The 20,333-nt window shown below is 40.9% G+C and overlaps 2 protein-coding genes across 3 annotated transcripts; one reads left to right on the top strand and one right to left on the bottom strand.

Annotated features, from left to right (window-relative positions):
• Positions 1-1,027: 1,027 nt before the first annotated feature.
• On the bottom strand, positions 1,028-20,231 carry LOC117736517 (serine/threonine-protein kinase N2-like). Its single transcript, XM_034541905.1, has 21 exons — positions 20,152-20,231; positions 19,945-20,044; positions 19,607-19,763; positions 18,915-19,063; positions 18,270-18,453; positions 17,076-17,192; positions 15,363-15,472; positions 10,480-10,623; positions 9,118-9,193; positions 8,865-9,039; positions 8,568-8,679; positions 8,048-8,100; positions 7,908-7,965; positions 7,740-7,831; positions 5,709-5,885; positions 5,181-5,243; positions 5,025-5,101; positions 4,557-4,699; positions 3,932-4,039; positions 3,522-3,602; positions 1,028-2,862 (listed from the first exon to the last, which is right to left on the bottom strand). The coding sequence occupies exons 3-21, from the start codon at positions 19,755-19,757 to the stop codon at positions 2,599-2,601; spliced, it is 2,334 nt and encodes a 777-aa protein (XP_034397796.1). The 5' UTR covers positions 19,758-19,763; positions 19,945-20,044; positions 20,152-20,231; the 3' UTR covers positions 1,028-2,598.
• On the top strand, positions 9,524-15,938 carry LOC117736518 (piggyBac transposable element-derived protein 4-like). Of its 2 annotated transcripts, XM_034541907.1 has the most exons (3): positions 12,583-13,114; positions 13,407-13,525; positions 14,079-15,938. In XM_034541907.1, the coding sequence occupies exon 3, from the start codon at positions 14,594-14,596 to the stop codon at positions 14,927-14,929; it is 336 nt and encodes a 111-aa protein (XP_034397798.1). In that variant the 5' UTR covers positions 12,583-13,114; positions 13,407-13,525; positions 14,079-14,593; the 3' UTR covers positions 14,930-15,938. The 2 variants fall into 2 exon arrangements, with proteins under 2 accessions (XP_034397797.1, XP_034397798.1); XM_034541906.1 differs by lacking the exons at positions 12,583-13,114; positions 13,407-13,525 and adding an exon at positions 9,524-9,779.
• Positions 20,232-20,333: the final 102 nt, after the last annotated feature.

The following is a 20,333-nucleotide window of genomic DNA, read 5'->3' as shown; positions in this document are numbered from 1 at the left end:
GCATTCTCTATACTGACCACCAGGGGGCGACTCCTCTGGTTGTATAGAAGTCTATGCTTCATGTGTTAAAGCTGCATTCTCTATACTGACCACCAGGGGGCGACTCCTCTGGTTGTATAGAAGTCTATGCTTCATGTGTTAAAGCTGCATTCTCTCTACTGACCACCAGGGGGCGACTCCTCTGGTTGTATAGAAGTCTATGCTTCATGTGTTAAAGCTGCATTCTCTATACTGACCACCAGGGGGCGACTCCTCTGGTTGTATAGAAGTCTATGCTTCATGTGTTAAAGCTGCATTCTCTCTACTGACCACCAGGGGTCGACTCCTCTGGTTGTATAGAAGTCTATGCTTCATGTGTTAAAGCTGCATTCTCTCTCCTGACCACCAGGGGGCGACTCCTCTGGTCGTATAGAAGTCTATGCTTCATGTGTTAAAGCTGCATTCTCTCTACTGACCACCAGGGGGCGACTCCTCTGGTTGTATAGAAGTCTATGCTTCATGTGTTGAAGCTGCATTCTCTCTCCTGACCACCAGGGGGCGACTCCTCTGGTTGTATAGAAGTCTATGCTTCATGTGTTGAAGCTGCATTCTCTCTCCTGACCACCAGGGGGCGACTCCTCTGGTTGTATAGAAGTCTATGCTTCATGTGGTAAAGCTGCATTCTCTCTACTGACCACCAGGGGGCGACTCCTCTGGTTGTATAGAAGTCTATATAAATGACTCTTTTGTCTCGGTCCTAAAACTGGATTTGGTGTTAAGTTGCTCTTTAAAGTCGCTGTGAGTTTAAAACTGAGCTATAAGGAAATATTAATATATATAATATGATTTTCTAAATACAAAATACAGATATGTTTCTTGTTATTATGGCTATATTAGATTCTCTATGGCTTCTCTTTTTTTAATATATATATAAATAAATATATATATTTATAAATAAATATATATTTAATCATATATATATATATATATATTTATAAATAAATATATTTATTTATATTTAAATACATATAAATAAATATATATATATATAGCTAGCTAGCATTTACAGGGTTCCTAGTGCCCGTTTCACCACGGTGCCATGCGTTTCTACAGCCGGGTGCAGACTGACATGTGAAAGCGTCTTTGCTTCTCGAGGGAAGGACATTAAACATTTCCAATGCTTTCAAAAACAAAAAAAAGTCTCGTAAGCAGAAACTGTTTCATTAGTGCGGTCAAGGCAGTGGGCGAAGCCGGTCACAGTGATGCATAGAGACGGCAATAATGCTATTTGTAAGTTATTCAGTCCTGGAGTATTGAAATTATACTTTAATAATCAATACGTGGCGATAAAGAGAGGAACTCTTCAAGCATCCTGCATCTGTTGGTCCATTTCCCCTGAACCAGACCTCATGGACACGACCGGTGACAATATGAAGGGTTGTAATTGCTTCTTTTTCAACCCCCCCCCAAAAAAAATGGAGATACTGCCTGGTTCATCGATCGATGAACAGTCAGTGAAATCGGCCATGTTTGTAGTCCGGTCTGAAGACTCCTGCAGAAACACTCAAAGAGTTTGTTTAGTCGGCGGTGCTTTCAAGACCAGTTGGAAATGAGGACTCTTCCTCAAATTTTGGGTTTTAGTATACGCTTCAGATACTTTTACTTGAGTGTGTCTATTTCATGCTACTTACTACATTTGACAGCTTTATATTCACATTAGTAATGAAAAATATAAATCAACTAATGAATTAGGATGTATTATTATAGTTTAATTTTGTACGTATTTTTTAAAGTACTTCAAATGAGCTCCTCCTTTAACAGCTGCAACATTGAAGTGATTCATGTGTGGCAGGGAATAATTAAAATGCAGTTAGTTTCTGCTTAATACTTTTACTTTTCGTACTCTTTACTTAATTACCATTTTGAATGCAGGACTAATTCCACTTTGTTTTATTGCTAAAAGATCTGATTCTTCCTCCACTGCTATTAATAAAGGGATGAATACAAATAGCTAAATGATTATTGGGCTAGAAGTCCACTTTCTGGCTTTCAAAAGATCTGATTGCCAACAAACTAGGACTCCAACTAACAAATCATTTAGTTTTTAATGCAACATGTTGACACTTTGTGGTGGTTGTGGACGATAAGATCGATACCTCTCTATAAATATAATATAATATATTAAGCTTTCGCCAGCAGTCGATTAGCTTAGCTTAGCACAAAGACTGGAAACGGGGGGAAACAGCTAGCGGGGGCTTAGCTACATGTGCTAAATGGCACCTAATTGGTCCAGTCTTATTGCTAAGCTAAGCTAAGCTAACCAGTAGCCTCACGTTTACCGGTATCAATCTTTTCATCTAACTTATGCCAAGAAAGTGAATATGACTATTTCCCAAAATATTGAAATGTTCCTTTAATGTTTCCTTTTGAATTAATGACTCGATTTAGTTTATAAACTCAAAAGTTATGACCACGTTTGTGGTCGTAATGAGCAAAATGCTCAGTAATAGTACTTAATAAAGGAGTTTAAGTAATACCAAAGACTCATTTTGGAAGAGTCTTGTCAACGTTCAACGTTTCCTCTTTTAATTCTAATTAAACTAATTAAATGGAGCGTCGTTACTCCCCGACAGACGTCGAAGATGAAGCGGGCGGACTACGTCCTCCACAGCTCGACCTTCGTCCGTACAAAGCGCAGAAGTCGAAGTCTGCGAAGGCGTCCTGCTGCTCGGCGGAGAGCACGAAGGGCTTGGAGGGCGGCGACATGATGGGCTGCAGTCGCGTGAACTCGCTGTCGAAGTTTCCGACGTCCAGCGACTCTTTGATGGACGGCAGGAACGGAGGCGTGGCCTTCTTGGCCAGGAGGGCCTCCCAGTCGATGGTCTGGAAGGTGAAGGGCATTCAAAGGTCATTTACAGGTACAGGTACTTGTACAGGTACAGGTTTGTATTTCCAGCTGAATATTGTTCTTTTTTAAAATTGATCTCAGAGGTACATGTTGTACTTTTTACTGTACTACATCTCAGAGGTACATGTTGTACTTTTTACTGTACTACATCTCAGAGGTACACGTTGTACTTTATACTGTACTACATCTCAGAGGTACATATTGTACTTTTTACTGTACTACACCTCAGAGGTACATGTTGTACTTTATACTGTACTACATCACAGAGGTACATATTGTACTTTTTACTGTACTACACCTCAGAGGTACACGTTGTACTTTATACTGTACTACATCTCAGAGGTACATATTGTACTTTTTACTGTACTACACCTCAGAGGTACATGTTGTACTTTATACTGTACTACATCACAGAGGTACACATTGTACTTTATACTGAATACTTCTATTCCAAGTACATTTAGTTGATAACATACTTTAACCTCAGTAAGGTTTTGAAAGCAGGACGTTTACTTGTCGTGGAGTATTTTCAAAGTGTGGTATTACTACATCAATACTACTAATGGGTCTTAACAGTTGTGTTAAAGAGGTTTAGAGGTCATTTATTTATTTACAGTCTACAAAAGGGATTTACCTCAAAGAACGTCTCTCCTTTGACGTCGGTGGCGTCCCGCTCGCCGGCGCCGAGTCGCTTCAGAGGGTTCTTCTTCAACAGCTGCAGCAACAGGTTCTTAAATGTGTTATACTTTAAAAACTTATATTATAATATAATATTATTATAAACTAATTATACTAGACAGCTTTTCTGATTGTTACAGTCAGTCAATGTTTTTTAAACGTTTTCTATTCAAACCGGAGGGCCTTGATAAGAATAGGAAATGTTTTGCTTTTTTGTTTTTATTTATTTATTTATTTTCCCCTTTAGAATTGTTGTTTTTTTGTAATATTCTAATTCAGTATCCTTCGGTTTTCCAATTTAATGGCAAATAAAATGTGGGCCCGAATACCTCAAAGTAATTGTAAAGAAGTCAGAGTTAAGTTTACTTTCTGGAGGATGCAGACGACGTCAGGAGGAAGAGACTCTGGGTACTGCACGTCATCGTTGACGATGCTGTCGAACACCTCCTCCTCATCCTCACCGGGGAACGGAGACTAGGAGCAGGACAGACGGCGAGTTAGAGATGTAAAGGAAGAGCCGTGAAGCCGACGGGGGAACTAAGTGCTGCTGAGGATCGGTCATCTTCAAAGACACCAGACTCCATCGACAGAAACAGAGCTTTGACCTCGATCGGCTCGTTTGTTTGTGTTGTCAATGTCACAAACTAACTAACTTATCGAGGCAGCGTTGAACCAGCAACCCACAAGTTCTGAGAGGACTGTTTTTGTCAAAGGAGTCTTGTGTCTTTAAAAAGAGCACAAAGAGAGATAAAGAGGTGAAAGTATTATAAGTATAACACTTAAAATACGTCCACAGCAGAACTTTGCTTTCCTCCCGTGTTGGTACTCCGTCTACTGCAGTAATAAAACACAGACTATGTAGAAGTACCTCAAACAACACACTTCTAAAACATCACTTCTGTCCCTTTAACTTTGGTATATTTGGGAATCTTGATAACCGGCTCTCGACTGTTGCAACTAGACATTAAAAACTAAAATGCGTGTTAACAACCTCTCCGACGAGCATCTCGAAGATGAGGACGCCCATCCCCCACCAGTCCACCGCCCGGGTGTAGTTGTCGTCCGTCAGGACCTCAGGGGCCAGAAACTCAGGGGTCCCACAGAAAGTGGAGGTCCGATCTCCGTGACCTATCCCTGCCGAAGAAGAGTAATTAAAGCCTAATTAAACCATTGTATTGGAACATTTAATCTGGTGGTCGTATCCAACAAATGAAGTGCTACAGAGATTAAATGGGATGCAGACAACACATTGATGGAATCCAATTACCCAATAATTCTCCCATTTAGTCTACAAACAAAAACTGTTTTTCTGTAAATCTGATGACCAGAAGCCGGAATAGAGAGTCTGGTGATGTACTGAATGTAAACAAGGCGCTAGTAGTATAGAGTAGGCGTGTTTGCACGTGCACGTACGTGCACGTGCAAACACGCCTACTCTATACTTGCTCAATCAACTCACCTTCTTTACAAAGACCAAAGTCTGTGATTTTTATGAATCCATCTGCATCCATTAACAGGTTGTCCAGCTTCAGGTCTCTGTTGGAACACAGGACATGAAGTCACCCCTGGAGGTATCGTCAGTGACGCTCAGGGACGTCTACACTATGCGACTCACCGATAGATGATTTTATTCAGATGCAGGAACTCTAAACCCAGCAGGACACATGCCGAATAAAACCTATAAACAACAACAACAGGTTTTACTAGATTATTATTCTATATTTATTACCACACTGGCTGGGTTGCTTGAATATCGAAATCAGAATATGGTTTATTGTACCTCTAAATTATAGTGGAATAGAAGTACAAAGTAACAAAATGGGAAGTACAAATACTTCAAAATTGTACTTGAAGATACAACGAGGAACTTTAATTTGGTGGTGTTTTGGCGCCCCATGTGGACTAAGGTGGTAGTGTCTCTGAGCACCACGGTCCCTTTAGAAAACCTCTAATTTTACTGCAGCGGGGTCTGACAGTCTGCCCCTCTCAGTCCTGGTTCTGGTCTCGTTTACAGACACGGGAGGCATCAGTATTAAAATAAGACGGTTTCATAACCAGTTAAAAGTTCCTCACAGTAACTTTAAATCCAGCTCTTGAGTATATAGTTACATTCACACTGTTTTGGGTCTTTAAACAAACAAACCGCGTCTGGGCCTCGCTGAAGACGTTGTTGTGGATGTGGATCATGAGGTCGCCGCCCGGCAGATACTCCATGACGAAGCAGACGTGGTCGCCGGTCTGGAAGCAGCCGTGGAGGCTCACCAGGAACGGGTGTCTGGATGCGTTGATCATCTCGAAGATCCTCTTCTCGCTCATCAGGCTGCAAAGATACAAACCTCACATTCAAGGAGTTACTCTTGTTTCTCGACTTTGACTTGAATGTCTTGAATGTGTGTAGCGCCCTGCTGATTTGATTACATGTGTGTGGTGGTGCGTTTTGTTATGAGGTCTGTTGTTTCACGACTTTTCTGGGCTGGTTCCGGTGTCCAGAGGGTGGGGAGCCAATCAGAAGGAGGGAGGTGAGTGACGATAAAAGGGAGGTGATGCTAGAGTTCGGGATGATTTCGAGGGTGGGGGAACAGGTGTGTTAGCGGAAGAGTGAACGGAGGGTTTGGGATTGGCGTCGAGGAGCAGATCCACGGAGGACGGTGAGCCGGGTTGAAAGCGCGGTCGGAGTGCGGCGGACCAGCTGACGGTTAACCCGTGAGGGGTTCCTTGAGGACGACGTAGCCGGCGAGAAGAGGGGAGGCAGGACGGAGGTTCCGGGGATCATCGCGCTTCCAGAGGGGACCAGCTGGTTTTAGTGGGACTGCATCATTCGCTCTCTCTGGGGACCGTGAGTACTGACCCCGCAGATGGGGAGGATTAACCTGAGCTCCAACAAGCGCGCCAGCCTAGGGTACCCTAGCACAGACTGTTAACGCCCGGGATGAGTGTGTGTTTCTGTTATGCGTATTGTTTTGGGAAGAATAAATGTTAATGTGGGTTAATCCCGTGTCTTGACAGAATTCCAGGGTTAGCAACCTGCTATATTTATAAAGGACACGAGGAATTTAACCCGGGATATATATGTATATAAATGCATGGGAGTTGAGCCCACACCAACAGTAGGCCATAGTAAGAATTTAAGTAGACCCTCTTTCAGTGCACCTCCCATGCAAACAGGGGGAAAGTAGGAGGACCCTGATTAAAACAGCAACAGAGAGGGGGGGCTACATGTGGTTTTACTGCCAGGTTTGAGCTCCTTCGGGGAGGCCTTGAGTCTACAGACGTTACTTACAACTGTCTCCTTTTGGCTTAAAACTCATTTAAATTACAGCCGGCATTTAATTAGTCTGATGGCTAATGTGTAAATGAAGAATCCAATAAAGGTTCTTAATTCTGTTCAATTGAGTTTAATTAACTCAACCGCATCAACAAAGTCAATAAAACAAACCTGTTCTCAGAGTAGATTGTTTATTCTGTTTAATTTGAAGCGCTTTAACTTTTATTTGAAGAGAAAACTGACAAAGTCGGTTACTAATCAAATTTAAATGGCCAGCGTGAAATGGAATATTAATACGTACGTATGTTTTCATTCCCTTAGAATGAGCCGTTTGGTATATAAATACTTCACGGAGTCTGACATTCTTCTACAGGAGCCCAGGAAGGACGTAGGGGAAAGGTTTCCGTTGGTTGCAGTCTGGAACCTCACCACTAGATGGCGCCAGATCCCACAGGACCCATTTGCCTTCGTTACTAATGGACGTTCTCTTCCACCTCCTGCACCCCTCGCGGTGTCTCGTGGTATTACGTGATCATGTTTTTAATACGTCGGTGTGCAGGCCGGTTCTCCCTTCCGGCAATCGGAGTAAATCCCTCCGAAAAATAATGTGCCATAATTCAAAGATATCCCACGATAAGCCAAAATGTGTTGCTGGACTTAATAATGGGAATTAGTGGATTTCAAAAGCACTGAAAATGGGGGTCAGGATAAACCACAGAGAGTCTGTCGTTGTATTTTGGGGGGACCCTGGTCCACCTGATTAAACCACACACACACACACACACACACACACACACACACACACACACACACACACACACACACACACACACACACACACACACACACACACACACACACACACACACACACACACACACACACACACACACACACACACACACACACCTGTCCACTTCGTCGCGAGTCACAACGTCTCTCTTCTTCAAGGCTTTGATGGCGTAAAGTTTCTCCGTCTTCTTGAACTCGGCCAGCAGGACCTGAACAGAAACATTCAGGACCAAAACGGACAAACAGGAGAAGAAGAGGAAGTGAAGAGCGGTTTGAAGCGCTCACCTTCCCAAAGTGTCCTCGGCCCAGCACCGAAATGTACCGGAAATCCTCCTTCTGCATCCTAGTGGGGGAACGAGAGTAAAGGAAATGACCTTTTACAGTATATAACATTAATATTTGTGTGCGTGTGTGTGTGTGTGTACTTTGGAGCAGATGCAGGCGGATCTTCACTTCCGTCGGTGTTGTTTATGGACAACTGTGTAAACAAAAAGACAAAGAAATATTTTACTATTCGTCCGAAGCAAACAAATCAAATGTGAGGATCTTTAAGAAGAACTCTATGGAAACAGACCACCTTCTCTCTGATGGTCTGCTTACTGGTGGAGGTCTATAGAGGACCAGGACTACACTGAGACTGGTTCAGGACCAGATAAAAGGACCTAAACAGATGCTCTGGCCCTTGGAGACACTGTAATCCTGCATTAAAAGCTCAAATCAGCTTCTAAATGGAGTTTCAACAATATGTCAGTTATGTAATCTGGTGGATGACAGAAAAGACACAAAATTATTTGTTTTTAAAAGTTATAAATGCATCCAAACAACAGGGATGTTCTGGCCTGATGAGCATGTCGCGCTGTAGGCTTTACACTCGTATTATTATATTATAAAGAACGTACTACGGTTCCAGACTTTGGATAAAAGCATAAATCATAAAATATTCACCAGCGATGTGTTGTGCGCGGCGGCGGCGGCGGCGATGAAGACGGGAGCCTCGTCTTCATCGCCGGGAGACGGAGGATCTTCAGAGACGCCGAGTCGGATTTCTGGAGCTTCGCTGCAGATTCACGAAGACAAAAAAACAACCGAATGAAAATGGCATAATAATAATAATCTAATATCGGAACAGTAGAGCGCTCATATTTTAAATACTTAAACTACCTTTTACTGACTACACTCACATGCCTTTTTGTCAAGTAACATTTGACTTGTACCAGAGTATTTCTACCCGTTTACTCTGACCTCGGCAGCGGAGCGGTGCGTTCAGGCTCCCTCTGGGCCGGACGCTGGTCGGGGGTCGCGGAGAGGGCCGAGCTGAATGTGGTGAAGGAGCTGTAGCGGGGGAGGACGCTCATCATCAGGTGGCCCCACGTGGCAAAGTTCATGTTCATCTGGGCCGCTCGGAGGAAGTTCTTCCCTGGGGGGGGAAGAGGAAGTGGGAAGTTACACCGCCCGAACCAGACGCACAAGTAAGACCCGCCCGGCGGCCCGTTACCTCTCTCCTTGGTGAAGATGCAGCGCTGGCGTCTCAGTCTCGGCTGCCGCTCAACCACCGCGTCGATGAACTGAAGCTGGAAAATCCACGACGGGAGGATTTTATTTATCACATAGTTTTAATGCACAGATTAACTTCTCATATGTAAAATGCATAACATGCGTGTATTTTCTTTTTATTTACCTTCTGTTGAAATATTGATATTCAACTTTGTATCCATTGATTGGTTTAACCGATGTATTTGTTGGGTAAATAATGTGAAAGGTTTATTGCAATATTAGAATTTGTGGTTGTGGATATTTTTCCTCGTTTTAAAAACATAAAAGTTTTGTATACATGGGATATTTGGTGATTTATCGATCACGTGACAGATCAATGTGTTGTCTATAATATGCATCAATATACTGTTATAAACAGTATATATACAATAGTATTTAAATGTGTATACAAACAGCAGCTCCCCAATGACACCATGTATATATTTGCATACTTCGATATGTAGGTTAAAAATGTGTGATTAAAAAATGCTTGTGTTTTGGTTAGAATGGGCCCTACATATGTACAGAGGGAGCCGGAGGCGGAGTCCGCCATGTTTCTAACGGGAGCCCAGAAGGGACAAACCCAACACTGGCTATAGAGAGAGCCCCTCGTGTTTTTTTAAGGTACCTGAAGGCCACCGTAGTTCTCCTACACAGGTGAGCAGAGGGGTATTCAGCTGGTTGCAATCTGCAACCTCACCACTAGATGTCACAAATACACACTGTCCCTTTAAGAATATTCAAACGTGGCTATGACCAAAAGGTGTTTTAAAAAGAAGGACACGTTTTATCTCATTAAAATCTCCACAAAGCAATATTTTATATATATATATATATATATATATATATATATATATATATTTTATATATGTTGAAGTAGATGCACAATTATCAGGTTCATAATTACCCATTTGTATTCATATATTTGCTTTTATCTGAACACACGTGTATTTTTATTTTACATTTATTTTTCTCATGTACAAAGAGAAATATGTATGCGTCGTGCACGTTGTAATTTCACTGTAAAATAAAAATTCAATAAAACTAAATTTTTTACAATTTAATTTCACAAACTCTATATTTTTGTGTGAATATAATGAATACATAATAAATAATTATAAATAAATTATATTATTTAATGCATTAACATGGTGATATTAAACAATTGATGGAGTTTGAATAACAATTGATTCCCCAAGGTTATAAAACCTTGAAGTTCTCCATTAGAAGAACATGTATTAATTAATTTATTTCTGAAATAAAATCCTTTTTAAAAGCCTGACTGGACGTGTTATGACCTTTGCCCCCAGCCAACGGCGTGTACCTGGGCGTACAGGAGGCCCTGTGGCTCCAGATGGATCTCCTGGCTGTGGTTCTGGGCGTCCATCACCTCCTCCAGCCTCAGGGACTTCACCGCACACATCGCCCTGCGGTCCCCCCAGAAGACGGCGACCTCCAGCTCTCGAGACTGTCGGCAACAGGCACACAAACCATTAACACAAATAAACAACTGGGTGAAATCAGCTGGAGTCGTTTCAGAGTGATAGTGGTAAAAAAAAAACTACAAATGACTTTAACTGTGGAACCGGATTTCTTTCTCAGATTTAAAAGTTTTAGTTGAGTTTTAAGTGAAAATTCAAATAACAAAGACTTCTGTCTCAGTTCAATGAAACACAACTCCTCTGAGCTCTTGTGCTAAACATGCTATGATGTCACCTTTCTGCACTCTGTACTGAATGAGTGTGAGATTCTGTGATGAATTAATTTCAACCGGTGTTAGGGCGACACCTGCTGGCCATAGACAGAACTACAACAATAAAAAACCAATGGACTTTAAATACTTAAAAATAAGAGCAATACCCCCCCAAAAACACTTCATTTAAAACTGTATATATATATATATATATATATATATATATATATATATATATATATATATATACACACCAAAATAATGACAAGGTGAGTTAGTACCTCGATATAATGAAGTAGTCTCTCAAAATAATGAGATAGTATCTCAAAATAAAATATTTAATGAGTGGGTAAAATGCAAAGCTTTTCCTAAATAATTACTTAGTAACTCAAAATAGTGACTTAGAACATTATATATATGTGTATATATGTCTATATATAAATATGTGGATCTATATACAGTATGTGTGTATATATAAATATATATGTGGATGTATATATAGTATGTATATATATACACTATATATACATCCATATATATATATATTTATTTATATATATACATACTGAATATACATCCACATATATATACATATGTATATATATATATACACATATGTATATATGTGGATGTATATACATACTGTATATATATTATATATACTGTATATACATCCACATATATATGTATGTATACACTATATATCCATTCACATATATATACATATGTATATATGTGAATGCATATGAAGTATACATCCACTTTATATACATCCACATATACTGTATACATACATATGTACATATATTTATATACGGGTGATCTCTATATACAGTATATATATGTGGATGTATATACAGTATACATCCACTTTATATATACATCCACATATATATATATATATATGTGGATGTATATACAGTATATATATACTGTATATACATACATACATATGTATATATATATATATATACGGGTGATCTCTCTCTCTCTCTATATATATATGTGTGGATGTATATACAGTATATATATATACTGTATATACATACATACATATGTATATATATATATATATATATACGGGTGATCTCTCTCTCTATATATATATATGTGTGGATGTATATACAGTATGTATATATATATAAATATATATACTGTATATATATATACATACATATGTATATATATATATATATATATACGGGTGATCTCTCTCTCTCTATATATATATATATATGTGTGGATGTATATACAGTATATATATATACTGTATATACATACATACATATATATATATATGTGGATGTATATACAGTATATATATATATATATACTGTATATACATACATACATATGTATATATATATATATATATACGGGTGATCTCTCTCTCTCTATATATATATATGTGTGGATGTATATACAGTATGTATATATATATAAATATATATACTGTATATATATATATACATACATACATATGTATATATATATACGGGTGATCTCTCTCTCTCTCTATATATATATATATATATGTGTGGATGTATATACAGTATATATATATACTATATATACATACATACATATATATATGTGGATGTATATACAGTATACATCCACTTTATATACATCCACATATATATATATATGTATATGAGTACTACTCCGGTCCAGTAGGTGGCAGTATGTGGTATATGTAATGTTGTACCGCCATTAAATGAACAGAAGAAGAAGAACCGTGGCGAGCAGCGTGAAGTCTGCCGATTCCAACGAAGAAGAGCAGTCCTGTTCGGGCCTCAGCCGCCATGATCGGTGGAGTACCGTTTGTAACCGATTATCGATTATCGATTATTGATTATCGATTATCGATTATCATGCGCGCACTCGGACAGTGGTGAACGGCGGGAAACCCAGGGCCCGGGCAAAAACGGTCCGGAAGTGACATCACAAGGAAAAGAAAAAAAAAGGAGCTCGCCGCGTCGACGTCACGGCGACCAGCCAATCACAGCGAGGCGAACGGGACCGGACGCGAAAACCGAAAAGGAACTATGCGCGCGCCGTTTTTTCGAGACTGCTCGCACTTTGTTTGAGGAGCTCGCGACCGCCCCCCCCCCAACACCCCCCCCCCCCAAACAAACATGGCATCAAACAGCACGGAGGAGGCGCCCGTTGTGAACGAGGACGACGGGGAGTCCGGAGCGGAGAGCTTCTTCACGGACGAAGACATGGCTCACCAAGAGGGAATCGATCCGGAGGAGGACCTGCTGTGAGCGTGCTGCTTCCTGTCACTTCAGTGACGTCAGAGACATTTATTATATTTAATGTCCAAAGAAAAGATGATGGAGAGAATACATTGTCTTATTAAAATGGACACATTTACATATTCATGAATGTGTTGTCTATAATATGCATCAATATACTGTTATAAACAGTATATATACAATAGTATTTAAATGTGTATACAAACAGCAGCTCCCCAATGACACCATGTATATATTTGCATACTTCGATATGTAGGTTAAAAATGTGTGATTAAAAAATGCTTGTGTTTTGGTTAGAATGGGCCCTACATATGTACAGAGGGAGCCGGAGGCGGAGTCCGCCATGTTTCTAACGGGAGCCCAGAAGGGACAAACCCAACACTGGCTATAGAGAGAGCCCCTCGTGTTTTTTTAAGGTACCTGAAGGCCATTTAATATTCATAGAAACGATGCTTTATTGTCTTATTAACACAAATAATGACTTAATGTCCAAAATAATAATATATATATTCAAAAGAATATAGTTTTTATATACAGTATATATTTATATATAAAAACGTTTGTAAATATATATTTTTTTATAATAATATATTATAATTTTTTTTTACAAATGTTTTTATATATATATATATAAATCAATATTTACAAAGGTTTATATATATATATATATATGTGTATATATAAAAAGATGTGTACATTTGTTTTTAAATAGATTATTATTTAAAAATATATTTACAAATGTTTTTATACATATATAAAAAACTTTAAAAAATATATTGTTATTATTAAAAAATATATATTTACAAATGCTTACATTTGTAAATATTTGTTTTAAATAAATATATAATTATTATTATGTTAGGTATTATTTATATATTGATTTGTATATGTATATAAGTTTGGGGATATAAAGTAGCTGTATCTCATATACGTTCCGGTCCGATATTTCAATTCTTTCTGATGATCCAGAGGACGCTGAGGAGCCGAGCCCCTCTGCTGCAGGAAATGCCTCCATAGAAGAAGAAGAAGAAGAAGAGCCGCCCAGAGAGCGATCTCTTTCCCCACCACATAAAAAGAGTTCCCAAGGCTCCAGGTTTGCACGAGAAGCACCAACACCTCAGCCAGAACCCCCGACCGCGGCCTGGAAAACCGATACAGATCCCGATTCGTGTCCGGCGCCCAAAAGATTCATCCCGGCGAGACCGCCGGGTCACCAGCTGAACTCCAACACCACGTACACGCCGCTGGACCTGTTCAAGCTGTACTTCAGCAACGACACGGTTAAAACTCTTTGTCAAAACACCAACAAGCAAGCTGCGAAAAACATCGAAAGGGGCAAAAAGTACTCGTGGACCGACCTCGACGCCCAGGAGTTCTTCAAGTACGTGGGCCTGACGTTCTTCTTCGTGCTGGTGAAGCTGGACAACGTCCAGGATTACTGAAAAAAGAGTAGCATCTTCAGCGTGCCGTTCCCGGCCAACGTCATGCCGTGGGACCGGTACTGGGTGATCTCTTGGAACGTCCACATGAGCGACCCCGAGAGGGACACGCAGAACGACCGGAGGAAGGGGACGCCGGGCCACGACGGCCTGTTTCGACTGAAGCCCCTGCTGGACTCGGTGAAGGACGCGTGCAGATCTTCCTACCACCCGAGGCAGAACCTCTCGGTAGACGAGAGGGCGGCGCCGCTGCAGCGCATGAAGGGCAAGCCGACCAAGTGGGGCTTCAAGCTCTTCGCTTTGGCCGACGGCAGCAGCGGCTACACCTGGGATTTCACCGTGTACACGGGGAAGTCGCCGCTCCCCCCGACGCCGTCATGACCCTGGTGAAGACGGCCTGCCTGGGCAGCGGCTTTCATTTATACGTGGATCATCTCTACACCAGTCCGAGACTCTTCAAGGATCTGTTCGGCCTGAACATCGGGGAGTGTGGCACGTACGGGGCCAACAGAAGAGGGTGCCCGCGCACAGACTCGAACGCGCTGAGCAAAAAGGACCCCAGGAGCTCCATCAGGTGGATCCGCGACGGCCCGCTGGTTTTCGTGAAGTGGATGGACGGCCGCGAGGTCGCCGTCTGCTCCACGATCCACCCGGCGTACTCCGGGAGCTCCGTGCAGAGGAGGGTCAAGTCTCCGGGCGGCGATGGGCCGCCAAGTACATCCCGTTATATATGATTTAACTCTATTTTAAATCATTTTGAGTTGAGCTTTTTATTTATTAATTTTTCTGACTGCATGTCAGTGACTGGACTCACCCGCTCAAGCTGGATGCAGAACGTCTGATCCCAGTTCAGCCTGCTGGCGGCGCACCAGCGCGTCCGGCCGACCACTCTGCTGTCCAGCCGGAGCACCGCGCTGATCTCCGCTGAAGAAATAACCATAACTTCACCACAACCGTGAGGAACCGACCCATCTGACCCTCCTGCTCTGCTTACAGAACGTGTTTCTAGGAAAAAGTCTGATCATAACTATAAACTGTGTAAGTTAAAAGTAATAATGCACAATAACACGGAGGAAGTTCATTTCAAGCGTGAAAAATATATTTTCTGGACTAGAAAACAGGTGAAATAAAATATCTGAGTGTGTTCAAAGACGCAAAGCAGTGTGACAACAGTTCATTTGAATTAACTTAAAGATGCATTCATTGTTGTTTGGGAACTTTGGAGCAGAAAAACACCACAACGTCACAACTCTATCATGTTATCATCTAACAACGTTGAGCTACGGCTAAACCTGAGTCTCTTTGTAGTTGTTTTGTGTCTCTTTGTAGTTGTTTTGTCTCTTTGTAGTTGCTTTATTGTCATTTTGTCTCTTTGTAGTTGTTTTGTGTATCTTTGTAGTTGCTTTATTGTCATTTTGTCTCTTTGTAGTTGTTTTGTGTCTCTTTGTAGTTGCTTTGTTGTCAATATGTCTCTTGGTAGTTGTTTTGTGTCTCTTTGTAGTTGCTTTGTTGTCAATATGTCTCTTGGTAGTTGTTTTGTGTCTCTTTGTAGTTTGTTTTATTGTAATGTTGTCTCTTTGTATTTATTTTGTGTCTCTTTGTGGTTGCATTGCCCCTTTTAATTGGATTGAAGGTTGAAGTGAAATATTCTCTCTACGTTTAGCTCTGGTTTTGTCTCCACGAGCTCCTGAGAAAAATATTTTAAATCAAGTTATAAATGTTCATCATTTGTCTTTTCTGTTAAACTTTATGACATTAAGTAAATATCATGCCATTTAGAAAAGGGCTTTTTGAGATGACTTCCAACCTGATCGGATGAGGATATAATGTAATAAAAGGCTGATATTCGATTAACCTTTATACGAGCACTTTACAACACGCATGTTTCAGTATCATGCAAAAAGCTTTTAATAAGCAAAACAACAACATAACTCCATGCAACTGAGCAAGTTCCATTCATAGATGAAGACCATGAGAAAAGGATTGAAAGCTCTGGAAACAGATGGTATATTATTGTCCTTGAGTTAACTTAACTTCTGTTCACAAGGTTGCATTAAAAGTACTGTTATCTGTTTGTCTGTGCACTTTATTTAATATGTAATTATATATATATATATATATATATATATATATATATATTATAATATAATATTTGTATATGTTTTTTATGGGTTTCTACATAATCAAGTAAGTTTTCGGGAAACAAATATGACATTAATTAAAAGATGTATTTGATTATTTTAACCCAAGTGAATATTTTATATTTTTCATTTAATGTTAGAAAACATATTTCAAATGTGTGCATTGTTTAAACAACTTTTCTATTGTATCTATAATTAATTTAAAAAATAACCTTCCAGGAAATTATTCAGACATTATACAGCCCTGAAATAAAAGCACTACCTTATTCATTCTTTTTTTTGTTACTGTATTATTATTGTTAGTTATTGTAACTGCAATAATCCTATTGATCAGTAATCTTTCATCCTTCTGTATCTTCAGTAGGAAACAAGCTGAGTAAACTTACAGTCCGTCCTGTGAGCTCCTGAACTGTCCTCAGTGGGACTCAGATGGGTTTCCTGCTCCGAGTTGCTCCGAGGTTTCAGTAAATCTTCACATCCAAGAAGTCGGACTTCAAGTTTGCCTGAAAAATAGTAAAGAAAATGTTGACTTTAAAAAACAGACGATTCGACTCTCAGTTTACAACGAGAGCATCTCCTAAACAAAATGTGTTAAAGGTCAAAAGAACTGTTTGCACGGATATCCTTAGAAAGAAATTCCTATTCAAAGAGACTCTAAATGAATAAAGAGACACAAAGCAACTACAAAGAGACACAAAGCAACTATAGAGACATGAAATGACTACAAAGAAACACAAAGCAACTACAAAGAGACTCTAAATGGCTACAAAGAAACACAAAGCAACTATAAAGAGACACAAAGCAACTACAAAGAGACTCAAAATGGCTACAAAGAGACTTAAATTACTATCAACTACAAAGAGACATGAAAAGACTACAAAAAGAATCAAATGACTACAAAGAGACAAGAAAGGACTACAAAGACACACAAAGACTCAGAATGACTACAGAGACACAAAACAGCGACAAAGACACACAAACTGGCTACAAAGAGACTCCAAATTACTACAAAGAGACACAAAACAACCACAAATAGAAACAAATCAACAGCAGAGACACAACATGATTACAAAAAGACATTAAAAGTGTTTAAAGCACCAAAGTGAACGCAGCGTTTTTTCAAAATAAAACCTTTAATTTGTCAGCCTGAATAAATCTCTCGTCTTCAGCCTCTAATCAGCGCTGTCTGCAGCGCTCACATCCTCATTTCTGTGTCCAAGAGACTCGTTCTCATTATTTGCTGCCAACAGAGCAACTCCAGGATTTGTCTCCTCGTTACATCATCAAAGGCGACTGTCGGCTTACAAGAGAACGGTCCCAAGCCATCAGATTACGTCTGATTATCCACAGACGGCAGCGCATGGAGGACGGCTGCATATTTGAGAGAAAATACCCTCAGAAATTCAACCTTTAACAAAGGAAGGTGGTTTTAACCTTCCTTTGTTAAAGGTTGAAGAAAACATGAACGACTTTATTCAAAGTACAGGTAGTTTTATGTGTGACCCTCTTACTAAAAATCTATTTCTACACACGCAAGAAAACATTTTTAAATGTGACCGTTCAGTTTGACCGCAACGTACCGGTCAATGAGGCAGGTTTCATAGAGAAGGTGGATGCCGAGGTGGACAGGGGCCATCCGGGTCCAGGGTCTCCTGGAGACGGGGGTCCCTCTTCTGGGTCCCGGTTCTCCTCCGTCGTGCATTTCTCCAGAGACAGTCGCAGAAGATCCAGCTTCTGGGAGGACTCGTGCACGCGGGACTGAGCCTGGCGGTGAAGGTGAACACCGCGTTGTTATGAACATGGGGCCGAGCGGTATTTGGGGATACGGTTGATTGATTTGGGCTTTTATTAAATATCACATTTGAGTCCATCAGTGACTGGAAACCCTGAGCTGATTCTTATAAGTGAAGGAACATGAATGGAAACTAATAGAAGCTAAAGGTTCTTCATAAATGTATTGTCACGTGTCCTGAAGGCCGCTTCAGATGCTTTCCCACCAGGACAATAAGTACGTTATGAGGAAAAGCTTTTACAGGAACACGAACCAGGCTGTAAAACACTGAGTCTAATTATCAGGGGAACCATAATGTTATTTATCAGTCGCTAAAAGTTATAGACATCTAAAACCACATGTGCTGTCATGTGAGTATTCCTGAACGTGGTAACAATGCGTTCCACGTTGTGTTTCTGCCCCTCTGCTCTAAGAGACCGGATGAGACTCAGACCTCCACCAGGGCCTCCTGGTCCAGCGATGATGAGAGTCCCTCCAGCTGCTTCACCACGCCGTTGGCCAGCGCCAGCGCCTCCGCCTCCCTCTGCATGCGGCGCTGCAGCTCCGCCAGGCGAGCGTCCGCCGCATGGGCCGGAGAGACCGCTGAGAGGAAGGGAGCGTGTTTCAGCACCATCGATATTCACCGCTTCACTGGGCTGAACATTACAGATATGCATGTTTCTCATCATTTAGACGTCTGAACGTCTATTCTTTTAAACATGTCATCATTTTCTGAACTGTAAACACAGCGACATGGTTTCGTTATATTCAAATAAATCGTAATAAATAAATAAATAATAAATAAATAAATAATAAATAAATTAACTGCAGGGAATTTGTTATCAATACTTTCTCTGAACCCTGATCATATTTGGTTAAATTATATATTTGAACTTTGGCGTTTAAAACATCTGGTTTTCAACAATAAAATGAAATTACAGTTGTATTTAATATCAATTTCAGTTATTTTTTTATTATTTCTGATAGCTTTCTGGTTTTCCTCTTCCACTATTTAGAAAGTCTGCTGACAGAGAAGAAGGAAGTTTCCCTCATTTAAAAACACATTCTGACAAATTGTGTCACGGAAAAACATTGTGCATCATTGTGTGAACCTCTCACAGGGGGTCATGACCCATGAACTCTGACCTCCGCGAGTGGAGCCGTCAGGGTTTCCGCCTCCATCTCCGTCACCACCATCACTGCCGCTGCCAGCCTGGGTGACTTTGATAATCTGCAGTCGGATCAGCTCGATCTTGGAGCGGCTATCCTGCAGCATCTGCTGAGCTGTGGACAACATCGGATCCTGGATAACATCACATCAAGAGAGACAACGAGCCGCCGCTTCATCACCACACTTTGACAAGTCAGGCGGGACGGGGGGGGGGGGGGGCCTGAACAACACGAGGGAGTCACAGCTGCACGCAAACAAACAAACAAATAAGTGAGCGAAGAAGAGAAGCATCATGACTTTGCACTCCACTCACCTCCGGGCGATGCTCTCGCTCCTTTTGCTGAACGCAGGGGACTAATTTGTCATCCTCCGTGGAGGCGGAGGGGGTTGCACCTCTCCACCTTCACTATATCCTTGAAACACAAGTGCCCCTGATGTTATGGCGCGTTCATCGCACACACACACACACACACACACACACACTCTCTCTCTCTCTCTCTCCTGGCGATGCGGCTCCTACATCTTGAGACCTTGATCACGCAGGCTGTCCTCCCGTTCGTTTCGAAGCCTCTGTGCAGCCTCCTCTGCAACATCCTCTTCCCTCTGCATCCTCATCTTCCTCTGCTCTGTAACCGAACCCCCCTCCTCCTCCCTCGCTCTCTTTTAGAGGGGGTTTCTTTCTGCAGGGGGGGGGGGGGGGGG

This window comes from Cyclopterus lumpus, chromosome 9 (genome assembly GCF_009769545.1).
Source record: "Cyclopterus lumpus isolate fCycLum1 chromosome 9, fCycLum1.pri, whole genome shotgun sequence".
NCBI classification, from domain to species: Eukaryota; Metazoa; Chordata; class Actinopteri; order Perciformes; family Cyclopteridae; genus Cyclopterus; species Cyclopterus lumpus.
The sequence above is the reverse complement of the archived record's forward strand: the minus strand, read 5'-3'. Positions and strand labels throughout refer to the sequence as shown.

Excerpts from the sequence above, each read along its gene's own strand:
- LOC117736518 (XM_034541906.1), top strand. The coding sequence starts at position 14,926 with ATGACCCTGGTGAAGACGGCCTGCCTGGGCAGCGGCTTTCATTTATAC.
- LOC117736517 (XM_034541905.1), bottom strand. The coding sequence starts at position 19,757 with ATGTTGTCCACAGCTCAGCAGATGCTGCAGGATAGCCGCTCCAAGATC. Across the intron at positions 10,624-15,362 it reads TCTGCATCCAGCTTGAGCGG|TCTCGAGAGCTGGAGGTCGC; the intron begins GTGAGTCCAGTC and ends TGTTGCCGACAG. Across the intron at positions 5,244-5,708 it reads TTCAGCGAGGCCCAGACGCG|GTTTTATTCGGCATGTGTCC; the intron begins GTTTGTTTGTTT and ends TGTTGTTTATAG.